Below are 12,818 nucleotides of genomic sequence, written 5' to 3'. Positions count from 1 at the left end.
TTTGCATTCTCCTCAAAAACAGTACTTTTTTCCCCCCTTGGTATTGAATATGCCACTGTGCATAGCAAACTGGAATAATGAAATAATTGTTTATATTCCAAATGTTAGGGTAAGCCCTCTGTTAGTCCTGTTGTTGTTTTCAGGTACTCTTAATTGCAGGAGAAAGAAACATAATTTGCATATCATGTGTAAGCATATCACTAAATGTTTTTAATGTGCATGAACGTTGTTTCTCCAAATAATCTTCTCTTTAAAATATGTGCTCTCTACAGCAGTCCTTTGTGTGCATTATAAACAAACAAACAACACATAATCATGTATTCTGCAAGCTACATTTTAATTTAACATTCACATAAATACATTTTTATTTTATATAAATGTTTTGACACTATCACACTGTATCTACAGCCAATGATGGAGAACAGACACCTAAACACGTTCAGTTTTATGTACAAGTCTAGGATACTGGCGGTGTTGCTGAAGGTGTGCTGATCTCTGCGAGCCTCCTCAGCAGACCTTCCAGTGTCTCTGTGTTTTGTGATTTCTCCTCCAGCAGCTCATACCGCAGACTCGAGATGTCCTGCTTGATCTCTTTAAGCTCGCCTGAAGAAAAGAAAATAGAACATGTAAAGGAGACATTTCACTTAAAAATGGAAAGTATACAATTTAGAGGAGAGTAGATGTACAGTTTTAGAATCATTGTGTTTATTTTACCTTCAGTGATCTCGTCACTCTCTTTGTCTGCTTGGGCTTTGATGATATAACGCTTTATCAGACGCTTCATGATCTTCTGCAAATTGAGATAAATAAAGTGCTCAAATTCTTTTAACAGGTAAAAATAATAGTATCATACTAGGCAAACCTAAGATGTAAAATAGTCTCATGTAAAATTATTATATAATGAAAAATGTCAAACTTTTTTTTACTAAAACTCAAAACATTATTTTGTAAATGTAAATCCTAGTTTATTGCTGTTTAGGTTTGAAGAGTAGCAATGAATCATTTTGTATGAACATTTCAATTAAAAAATATATACATCTAATTCTTGAGAGTTGCTAAAGAGTAAAATAGGTTTATCTAAAATGTTAGAAATGTACATACCTGATATCTGGATGAGCTAGTTGATCCATCAAATCCAGAACTTTTGACTTCTCCGAGCTGTAAAATTAAGCTATAATGAATTGAGTTGATATTTCTCAGTCTTCTGGTCTGAAGTGGAGCCTGTGGTGCAGCAGTAAAACCACTTGGAGGTGCTCAGGCTCTGCCTCTAACACTCCACACAATGTCATCTTTTGTTCTTTCTACTGTATAAAAGCTGTATACATTTGTTCACTTTCATTATTGTGTGGTACCTGATTTAACTGTGTCTCTTTTTTCTCCTCACTGTGTCCTGCCACATACTGCTGGAGCAGCTGCAGCAGGGACTTGATGCCTGTAGCCAGTCCCAGCATGGACTTTGGACTGGGGACCAGGTTGAAAGGTACTGGGAGCGTCCTTCCCTCCTCAAAATAGGAGAACCAGAGTTTGGCCCGAGCAAACTTCCACTCAACATCAGCATCATCCTAAAGCAGATAGGAAAACAAAGGTAAAACAACAGGTTAAAAAGATAAATACACACATCAAGCCATTTCATTTTTATACGCGTGTGCACTTTGTTGCCAAGAGTTTTATAAGAAGACTGATATCGTTCTCTGAGTTTTTACCGCCAATATGAACCTACAGCCATGAGGCGATTAGCTTAGCTTAGCACAAAGACTGGAAACAGAAAAAGGAGCATCTCTAAAGCTCAGTAGTTAACACTAAATAAACTTGTTCGTTTATTCCGTTTAAAGGACACAGAAAGACGTGTTTTTTAAAGGGGGGTTATGTTCCTGACTATTTCTTGGTCTGGTCTCTGCTGGTTACCTTTCACGCCTTCAGGAAGTCATTGCACCATGCTAGTGGTTTCAAGCTAAGCTAATCAGCTGCATGGTTGTTCCTTAATACTTCCACATACAGACATGAAGTAACTATTGATTTGATTTAAAAAAGTGAATACCCTTTGCGTATGTTTGCCAAAACTTTTTAAAAAATGTGCACATTTGATCTGCAAAACAAACAAAAATACATTTGTGGAGCAAATGCAAAGCTAAGTCAGTTGCAAGTGCAAGGTTTATTTTATAGCTAAAACATGTTTATAAAATAAGGATACTTTTATTGCAATTGAGTAGGCTACATACCTCAATCTAATCTCTTGTGTTGAACCTAAAATATAGTATTGGCGTTTAACAAAATGTTACTCATGGTCAACTAAATGTTATCTTCAAATATATCAATAGAATATGCTACATGTGAGGGCAGGTAAGGCTGTCTCAGGATGCTGTCTTTGTTTGTGAGCTTGTAAATGAAGCACATGATGAATTTTGTATTTTGCTGACAAACCTCGATCTCCTGGAAGGAGCTGTTGATCATGGCGATGAGCATGTTGAGCAGCACTATCACCATGGTAACGTTGTAAACCCCGTACAGCACGTAACCAATGTTCTCGATGAATTTGTGCCCGTTATTGATCACGACAGATTTGACCTCAGACAGTCCAAAAATAGCCCAGAACAACGTCTTAAAACTCTCCTCCAGGCTAGACGTAAGCACAGAGGAGGAAGTGGAGAGAGACAAGAGAAAAAAAGTTATTTTTGAATTCAAACAAACCATTAATCATCAGGACTGAGATGTTAAAGACACTCTGTGAGAACGGAAGAAAGGTCATTTTCCTTCTGTATGTACAAGAATACATTTTGTTTTCCTTAATTATAACTAAAGACAAGGTTCCAAACCATGGAGTCGGGTCACCAAAACTATTTGACACAAATTGGTCGCAATCAAGTTAAGGGGATTAGACATATCTGACTGAACATTTACATTTATTTTAATTTAATAATGAATTTGATTTAATTGATCTTTTATTAGAAAATATGGCATGTATTTGCAATCATCCAGCCTCTGAAAATCAGTCATATCATATAATCTGAGACAGAAAAAATCAGTTTTTGGTTGTAATGCTGACAGCCTGTGTCCACAACCTGTGCCAGGTAGATACTTCAAAGTGAATCTCTTGCAAGCTGCATTTCAGGGCTAAAACAGTGAATGTTTGAATGTAACATAAATAGCTCCTGGACAGTAGAAAACCCTAAAAGCATGTGCGAACAGATGCAGGTGTCTCTCACGTGGTGAAGGCATCATTCTGCTTTGCCCCAAGGTAATAGGAGTACAGGTTGAACATGCCAATCATGAACGCCAGAAAGACCAGGATGAAGATGACCATGAACTTGAAGATGTCCTTGACTGTCCTCCCCAGAGAGATCTGCAGAGGACCGAAGCTCTCATTAGCCGGTAGGATGTAAGCGATCCGAGAGAAGCTCAGCACCACGGCCACCGCGTACAGACCCTCCGATACCAGCTGGGGATCCGAAGGCACCCAGTATATACGTGCTGCAAAAACAGTAAACGTTAATATACTATGACTGACTTTTGTATACTACTATTTGTAAATCAAGTTAACCAGGACACAACATTATCCATTTTGACAGAGCATTTATGTAAGAACGCCACTTCATCTAGACTTGTTATGATCATTGGGATAAAAAAAGCTTATTTGTGTACATTTCACAAATCTTTGCTATTTTTGTTATAACTTTGGATATTATTTCCTCTTCTGGCCTTCAACAATTATCCAATACACATTTTGTGTTATAAGTAGACTTTGTGTATTTTAAGAAGTCACAATCCAGATCGGTTGGGAACCAGTCAACTCAGAATTGCATTCAAGAAAGCTATTTTTGTTGAATATGATTAGTCTAAAATTGTTCTCTTTTATCATACAACAATAACAGAGGAAATCAGACGGACTATTGGTGTTCAGAGTCCAAAGCCAACACACGTCACATGTGCTCCCATATGTACCGCCTCCTGCTAACTCACTCTATCTGTTTATACATTAAATAAATGATGGCGGTCTGAGCATGCTCACCCAGTGTAAAGTAGTTTATCTCGGGGGGCAGTGTGACATTAATCAGTGTCGTGTAGTGTGTGTGTACATAGGTCTGGGCTAAGTCAGCGTGTCTCAGGGTGGATAAGCGGCAGCTGAAGGAGGCGAGGAAGATCGCCAGCATCCCAAAGTCCAGGAAGTTCCACGGTTCAACGAAATACTCCCCTGGGCCTTGACTCCAGATTTCCTTCACCTCAGTCCAGATCATACCTGCAGTGGCACAAGGTAAGGTAAGGTACGTTTATTTATATAGCACATTTCAGACACAGAGGCAATTCAAAGTGCTTTACATCATCATTAACACTTAATAATAAGACAACAGAAAGGAACACAATAAATAAACATAATGGAATAACAGACTCATAAAAACCATGCATAAAAGAGATACAGAATAGTTTAAAAACAACATTGTAAATACGGTAGGTGCTAAAACAAGTTAAAAGGCTTCTGGGTAAGCAGCTGTAAAAAGTTGTGTTTTTCGCCTCGACTTAAAAGAACTCAACGTTAGTGAAGACCTCAGGTTTTCTTGAAGTTTATTCCATTTGTGGGGAGCATAAAACTAAAAGCAGCTTCGGCGTGTTTGGTTCTGAGCCGGGGTACAATGAGTAAGATCATATCAAGGTACATGATATGATATAACCGTGTCACATACAAAATTCCCATGCAGCTAAACTGTGTCCTTAAGCCTCAATTCTCTCAAGGATTACGATCACTGTTTTGAACGGTAGGTTGTTATTTGAAACTAAACCGGTTATGTTTAAGCAACAAATCTACTTGTCAGCTTCAGTGTTTGGTTTGGGGGAGAGAAACTCCCTCTGGAGGGAACTTTGAGTTTTAGACTTTGCAGACCATTTACATGCACAAAAACCTACGCATATAACACACTACAGGAAAGGGAAAACTTTTCCCTCTAAACATTTCCTTCCAAATGTTTTGGAGACCTGGCTGAAGGAGGACACAACCTTCCTCTTTAATCATTGCCTCATGCTCACCCATGACCCATGAAATGATGAGGATCTCCATCCATGTGAAGGGTGAGGTGGTCATGCGGTAGAGCATCAGCGGGTCAGAGTTAAGATTGTGTTCTCCTTGGAGATCATGGTGGGTCATATTTGCCAACAGGGTGGCGCCTGCAAAACGGTCAGCAGCGTTCATGATCAGAAGACCCAGAAAAATAGTAAAAGATGAGGCATGGGCCACAAATTTCATGAAGGGGCTACGCATCACTTTCCCCACCTGAGAAATAAAAGAATAGGAGGATGAGATAAATGTCCAGCAGTGAATACAATGTCAAGTATTTGGGAGGTCATGTAAGTTACATACTCTGCTGCACGGAGCGACCAGGTAAGCCACAGCCAGTCCAGGCAGTCCTATCGCCACGGCCAGCACCACCAGCAGTTTGGTGGCAGTGGTTTGTTGTCTCAGGCCGGGCAGATTCTCATACCAGATACTCAGCAGCTGCTGCTGGCAGTTAGGATGAGCCACAAACTGAGGGGATAGACATTACAGAGGAGACAAGGAAACACAGGGTTTATGGACAAAATGTTAGAGAAAATACGTAAAGTTATGCTGCCTCGACTCTAATTTGACCCTTACATTATCAGAGGAATTGGCCATAGAGGCACTGTGAGACGTGATGAACTGGTAGAGATGAAACTATTAGTGTCATCAATTTATTTCATGATTATGTTTGCTTGGCTTGTTTAAAATGTTTGCTTTTTATTATAATTACCTTCGCCAAGGTGGTTATGCTGTTTGGTTATGAGCAGGATTACTGTAAAAGTATAGGCCCAAGTTTTATGAAACTCGGTGGAAGGATGTACCAGAACCATAGAAAGGATACACAAATGATGTTGTTAACACTGCACGATAAGGCATTTTGCCCGTGTAGTTATATTTTGATCCAAAAACATGAGCTCTTTCTTGCCTTTTCTGTCATTGCTGGTTTGCGAGCACTCTAACCTTTTTGAGTTCGTATTTGATGGCTAATTTGAGCCGTGTGAGGGAGGGGCGACCTGGTAGATCGTAGTTGTCTTCAGAGTCAGTTTCTCCGCTCAGTATGGCCTCCACCTCCTCAGTGCTGCGGCACAGATCCAGGAGGCCGACCACATAGTCCTTACACTGGGTGGACAGACAACAGTAGTCGTTCTACAAAACACAATGATGAAAACATTTAATCAGTGAGTGAAATATACAAGATGTACTGCAGGAGATATGGTCTGATGCTGGCAGAAAATATGCTTCTAGATTTTAGGGGAAATATGGTCTAATTTTCCACAGCTTGGGATTTTAACAATGTCACCACAGAAACTTAGTTAGCAACATGTTTTTTTTATCAGTAGGGTATTGGCTCAATAACTACTTTGGCTTTAAACAGTGACTTATTAGACTTTTCTTTAAAACACCATTATTACATCAAAACCTATTTAAAACCTATTTACATTTTTATAGTGAAAATTAAGATAACGTTTATTTGTATACCAAGACAAATGGGCTACTGTTTCATTGTGTAAATTAATCATGATTTAGATTGGGACATTTACTTATTGTACAGTATACAATCCTACTGTAAGGCCAGTAATAATTACAGTTGTTAAATATGTGTGCTAAAAAAACAAAGTGATTAAAAGATCTCAACCCCCTTCTGTGTCTGCTTCCTTTCTAAAGGCTCATAAAATGTTCTTGTGTTTACTGGCAGCTGGTTGGCAGAGACATGACAAAATTAAGTTTTTGTGTACTTGACGATGAGCTGGTTTTCAGGGCACTGAGCAGAACTGAGTCTGGTGAGGGGATGTTATTAGTACCTTGAATTCTTTCTCAATGGTAGCCAGCATGGCCAGTTCGCTGCTGAGCTCCAGGGCGGCCAGAACCGGGTCCTCGTTGGACAGGGAGAGGTAGGCAGGGCTGGCGAGGCCTTTGTAGGCATTGATCCGTGATCGCGAGTGACTGAAGGAGTCAAACTGCTGCTGGTAGTTACAGGAGTCGCAGCCGCAGAAGTAATCGTGAGGATGATCGATGTGAGCCCCTTTACTCAGCAGGGTGTGAACAATCTCGTACTCTTGGCAGTGCGCTGCAAGGATCACTGGAGTAACGTCATGAGAGAACCTGTAGGGAGGAAAACATAAAGACCATATACATTTACACAGATCTTGTTGCCTCATATAGTTCTAATTGGCGGGGATAGGGCTGGTGTGTCCAAAGTAGGAATGCACCAATCCAACTTTTGCCAGTCCCAATTCCAACTCCTTTGGGAGTATTTGCCGACAACCCATTCAATAGGCTGTCAGTGTTTTATTAATAGGCTGTATGTGACTAGGGTCATCTGTAAAGCAACATCAGGCCAATAACATTGCTTTTCTGTCTTTGTACAACCTAATGTAACACATAAATACATAGAAACAATGAATCGTACCATATGCAGCAATATAAGTCAGTATCAGCCAAATATCCAATATCAGAATTGTGATCATTTCAGCCCTAGTCCAAAAAAATAACATCTGCCAACAGCAGCTCCGAAGCTCACAAATCCACATGTTAAATTAAGTTTGATAAACCATACCAAAACCAAAGTCTATACAGACAACAATTCACTTTATTCTGGGGTGGTTGAGTCTCTGTTTCAGACGTTCAGGTTGCCCCACATGTCAGGACATTCAGTTATTTAGCTGCTGTTTCTCTGCTGTTAGAAGGCACAACATTCTTTAATGATTTCTTTCAAATGCCCTACCTCGTCCCGTCCTCATCGTAAGCGTAGAAGTCGTCCAACATGTCTGCTTGAGCGGGGCTCCCTGTCAGACGATGGGCATCTCTAAACGCAGGGTGACACAACAAGGCCTCTGTGATACGAACATAACCTTTACCTGCAACACACATACACACATACACACACACACACACACACACAAAGACAAACCGTAAACCCAGATATAATGTCGTATTCATTTAGTTATAACAAGGGTGCTTGTATCTGCTTTTTAATTTATTTTCCACTAAATCCTATGATGCTCTAGTTTGATATGTAAAATGTTAGATATTTGGTGGAAGACCCATTATAGGTTTAGCAGCACCTCTTAACAACCTCTGTCTTAACCAGAGCCCAGTCTGCTCTGATTGGTTAGCTGTCGGGCTCTGTTGTGATTGGTCAACCGCTTAGAGATGTCACTATCTAACGGAAGTAACAAAAGGACTACAATGGAGGCGTTTCAGGCAGGGGGGAGTGTGTTGGAGAGAAACTCCCTCTGGAGGGAACTTAGGGATTTTAGCCTTTGCAGACCATTAACATGCACTAAAACCTATATAACACACTACAGGAAAGGGAAACCCCCAAAAAGCAGAAGATGGCCTCTAAAGTGTTTGTTGGCCTTTGTATACAAACATGCACAAATGTACACATCTTACTGATGGCTAACAGGAGGGCGTCACCCACTCTGGCCAGATCCGCCCTCCCCAGCAGCAGCTCCGTCACCTCCAGATGTTCGTTGGACACAGCCAGCTGCAATGCATTCTGGCCCATGTAGTCCACAGCGTTGACGTTCAAGTGTGGCAGGTGGAGCAGCATGCGCCGCACCTCTGGTATGTTGCCGTACTCAGCCGCCTCCAGGAAGCGCTGCTCAACCTCTGACGGGCTGATGGAGGGAGCAGAGAACATGTAGGTTGGACCGCGAAGGGCCTGGCGTCGTTTCACAGCACCGAGAGGGGCCACGAGCTGTCTCTCTGAGCTGCTGTGGCTGCCAGAGTCAGGGGACATAAACACACAGTATATCACATCTACATCGTCCCTTATACAAGCACATAAACCCTCTGGAGAAACACTCATCAGTTACATGTTTGCAGGTTCACATTTTACAACTAAAATAGTTACTTAAATGCTGTTTAGAGAGTTTAATGATTTATTCTACTCATGTGGTGGGGATACCAGTACAAATGCAGCTTACACATGTCTTAAAAAACACCTCAAGTTATGTGCTGCAAGTTTTATTTGGTATAATATGGGATATTTTATACCTGAAAATAAAACCTTTTGGATAGGTTAAAGTCGATTGATCTGATTTCTGACAGAAATACATCATCAGATCAACATGGGACTTTTTATAGTGCTAGTATTGAACAGGTATTTAAAATGATACAATACTGTAGAAATTGTAATCTTGACTCCCCTGGAATGACCGTTGTTTGGATTAAAGTCTAATAATAGGTACCGACAGAGATAAAATGTACAAGCCAGAGATAAAATGTACAAGCCAAGTTTAAAAATAAATGTTATACTTTCAAAGTTCACAGTAGTGAACAAAATCTAGAAATACAACTCAAGGCTTCAACTTTTTTAGAAGACACTGGAGAGAGACCATGTCACTCCCCAAATTAAAGTAATGTAAAATATAGCACCAGTTCAATTACAATGTTTTTCATATAAATAAGTCTCATTTACAGTGTGCAGGGTAAACATAGATCAACCTGAGAAGGCTGCTGTCTCAAACAGTGAGCCATGCTGTAAACCAGATTTATAGGATAAACCAGGAATAATTTGAAGACTTTAAATACTGCTGTGTAACAGCCAAAAACGTACAAGTGTTATCCTTTTGACCTCCACCAACTTCATCAAAGTTTGAGTTTCCCATGAATGGTAAAACTGTCTGATTAGCTACAGACATGTTGACATTATTTACGCTTTAACTTGATAACTTAAATTCATATTTAATTGACTCGTGTTAGTGGAAGACTGTGGCTCAGTGGATAGTATGATGGACTTCAAATCAGGGGATAGCAAGTTCGAGTCCCAGTGCAGTCGGCATGTCGTTGTGTCCCTGGGCAAGACACTTCACCCAAAATTGCTCCTGTGGGGATTGTCCACAGTACTGAATGTATGTAAGTTGCTTTGGATAAAAGCGTCTTACAAATGACATGTAATGTTGTATGCCTTTACATTATCTAAATATAACAACAACCTGTTATGTAAACAAACCAGCATTAGATGAACACAAACACACACATGCACATCTGTCTGCGTATGGGATGTTGATGAGAGACTCACCCAAGGCATCGTCCAGAGCAACAGTTTTCCTCTCCGAAGTCCTCGCACACCAGCAGGTTATCCCGGCTGCGGGCCCGGGGGCTGTCGCTGCAGACCGCCGGCCGGCTGCTGAGGGGCGGTCTGTGGTTCATCCTGGAGGAGATCCACAGTGGAGGGTCCTGGTTCATATGAAGCAGTCGTCAAGTGTCCGTGGCACACTCTGACTCTCCCATCTCCCCGTCGCCCTGCCCCCTCTACTTTTCCGTGTCCTTGAGAAAGAATGCATCCTTCTGGGTCCCACTATACTTTTATTTACATGACTTGTTGATCTATATACAGATGTGGAGGTCAGCTGATGCTACTGCTGATACATGGCTATTTTCACCAGTAGCCTTATTGTTTCAGCTTAATCAACTTTCTGATTAGTTTTTTTTGCTTTACTGATTTAAATGACTCCCTACATTAGTGTTGTGAATGTTGGCTCGTCTGCATGGTTGATAAACAAGAACAAGTGTATTCTGAAAATGTTGTGTGTTTCGGCAACGGTTTTGTATGCTAGGGCTGTAAAATGCTATTTTAAACCGCAGTGTTTAGAGAACATGTTGACGTGTGTGTGTGTGTCTGCCTGTCTGTCTGTCTGTCTGTCTGTCTGTCTGTCTGTCTGTCTGTCTGTCTGTCTGTCTGTCTGTCTGTCTGTCTGTCTGTCTGTCTGTCTGTCTGTCTGTCTGTCTGTCTGTGTGTGTGTGTGTGTGTGTGTGTGTGTGTGTGTGTGCGTGTGTGTGTGTGTGTGTGTGTGTGTGTGTGTGTGTGTGTGTGTGTGTGGGTGGACATGCATGCAGGAGTAACTGATGACTAATACACTGTAGATGAGGTTCCTCAGGGTTTATATTCCCATTAGACTTTGCTTCCTGTGTGCTTGACCAGTGTGGGAAAACAACTTCCCACCATGCACACACACGCTTAAAAGACACACGCAAACACAGAAACACGTACGTATACATATATTATACCCCAATGTGTTTGAGGTTATACATGCTTGGAATTTGAAGCAAGCAATTCAGTATCTATTTACAGTAGGCCCCACACTCTAAGATGAGTCCAGTATTTAGTCAAATGTGTTACCTCTCCCTCTCATTTCAAGCTGTTTCCACATAATACACCCCATTACATCACGCCGACATGCCAACATCCAAACATCTGATAAAGCAGAGCCCCTAATTTATGTTTGTATCCGTGACAATTTCCTTTTAAGGCCCTGATTGCTGAAGATAAGTCACTTTGGACGTTTAATGACGTTTAAGAACGTAACTTTTAACAAGGAGGATGGCAGGGTGAAAGGGGGTAAACTCTGACGAATGTCACGGTGTAAGTTTTTGTTAAGACTTCCTCCTCAGAACAGAACAGACCCCAGATCTGGATATAAACACTGTCAGCTCAAACATACACACTGTTATTGGGGGGGGGGGGGATGAGGGACAGGCAGCTGGATGGTCATGTTATGTCTGCCTGTTTTAGGGCCAGTGATTCTGCTGATAACACATTAGGAGCTCTGGCTCTTTGTGTGGTCCGGTATGTGTGTATTGGCAGGGTCAAACACACACAAAAACACACACAAGGCAAAGAAACACCGCACTCAAAGTCATGTTACATAATATTTTCAGTTAAACCAAAATGTAAGACTTCCAGATGACGCAGCTACAGAAAAGGTCATTGAAATCTAAAGGATTTTTTCTCTGGGGAGCAGGAATGGGATTGGGACATTTTGTGGCAGACTTACTCTCCACAATAAACAGACAGAGACAAAGTATCTGAACTAAACTACACAGGTTTAATCACAAGATAATAACACATTCTCCACACACTCCATTAAAGGGGCCATACTCTGCTCATTTTGAGGTTCATATTTGTATGTTCTGCCTCTACTGTGACATATTTACACGCTTTAATGTTCAAAAAGGTCTTTATTTTTCTCATACTGCCTGTGCTGCAGCACCTCTTTTCACCCTCGGTCTGAAACCAGAGCCCAGTCTGCTCTGATTGGTTGGCTGGCCGGATCTGTTGTGATTGGTCCACCGCTTTGAGATGTCCCGCCTCCTTTTCAGTCCATTTATATGCACAAAAACCTATATTTACACATATAACCAAAAAGCATAATAGGGCCTCTTTAAGAGACATTTATAGCACCACCTATTGGTAGAGGTCGGTATTTCACCAGCGTCTCACCTGCTGCTGCCAGTCACATCATAACTACTCAGTACAGATTTAATCAGCTTGAGATGCATTTAGAGTTGCTCCTTTTTATACTTACCCTCTATGATTTGTAATACAACAATATGGGTCTACACTTGAGGAGTTCTTCTTACCTTGGTATTGTTGTAATAATATATTGCAATATAATTTCAGGTATATTTGTCCCCAAGTTATTATCAGCTAAATGTTCTTACATTATCAAGTCAAATAACTCAATTGTAAACTCTTTTCACAATTGCAGGAACATAACAATATTATATTTTAATATTATATTTTCCTGTTTTAGTCAATAACAAATAAATGTCAGGGCATTTTATGTTGTAGTTTTTCAATGTGGAGCCAATTTTAGACACTTTTTAAAATACTGGTTTTGTATCTTTGTATAATATAGTACAGCACTGCATAACAACATGTAAGTATAAGTATATCACATGTTTTTATATGTCAAAAGAAACTAGTAACTCGTGTGAAATGATTGTAATGGAGTAAAAAGTGCAATAATTGCCTTTTAAAGAGAAGTAGTAGTACAAGTAG

General features: G+C 40.5%; 1 protein-coding gene across 1 annotated transcript; it reads right to left on the bottom strand.

The window, feature by feature from the left end:
- Window positions 1-328: 328 nt before the first annotated feature.
- On the bottom strand, window positions 329-10,239 carry trpc6a (transient receptor potential cation channel, subfamily C, member 6a). Its single transcript, XM_034140202.1, has 14 exons — window positions 10,056-10,239; window positions 8,423-8,751; window positions 7,752-7,884; window positions 6,829-7,129; window positions 5,987-6,172; window positions 5,348-5,512; window positions 5,017-5,260; window positions 4,007-4,234; window positions 3,204-3,468; window positions 2,422-2,617; window positions 1,353-1,562; window positions 1,102-1,158; window positions 715-790; window positions 329-603 (listed from the first exon to the last, which is right to left on the bottom strand). The coding sequence occupies exons 1-14, from the start codon at window positions 10,220-10,222 to the stop codon at window positions 458-460; spliced, it is 2,703 nt and encodes a 900-aa protein (XP_033996093.1). The 5' UTR covers window positions 10,223-10,239; the 3' UTR covers window positions 329-457.
- Between the last annotated feature and the right edge of the window lie 2,579 nt (window positions 10,240-12,818).

The sequence above is a fragment of the Trematomus bernacchii genome, unplaced genomic scaffold (assembly GCF_902827165.1).
Source record: "Trematomus bernacchii unplaced genomic scaffold, fTreBer1.1, whole genome shotgun sequence".
Classification (NCBI taxonomy): domain Eukaryota; kingdom Metazoa; phylum Chordata; class Actinopteri; order Perciformes; family Nototheniidae; genus Trematomus; species Trematomus bernacchii.
Note: the sequence above shows the minus strand (reverse complement) of the source record. Positions and strands in the feature narration are given on the sequence as shown.

Excerpts from the sequence above, each read along its gene's own strand:
- trpc6a (XM_034140202.1), bottom strand. The coding sequence starts at position 10,222 with ATGAACCAGGACCCTCCACTGTGGATCTCCTCCAGGATGAACCACAGA. Across the intron at positions 7,130-7,751 it reads TACGATGAGGACGGGACGAG|GTTCTCTCATGACGTTACTC; the intron begins GTAGGGCATTTG and ends TCCTCCCTACAG. Across the intron at positions 791-1,101 it reads CTAGCTCATCCAGATATCAG|AAGATCATGAAGCGTCTGAT; the intron begins GTATGTACATTT and ends CTCAATTTGCAG.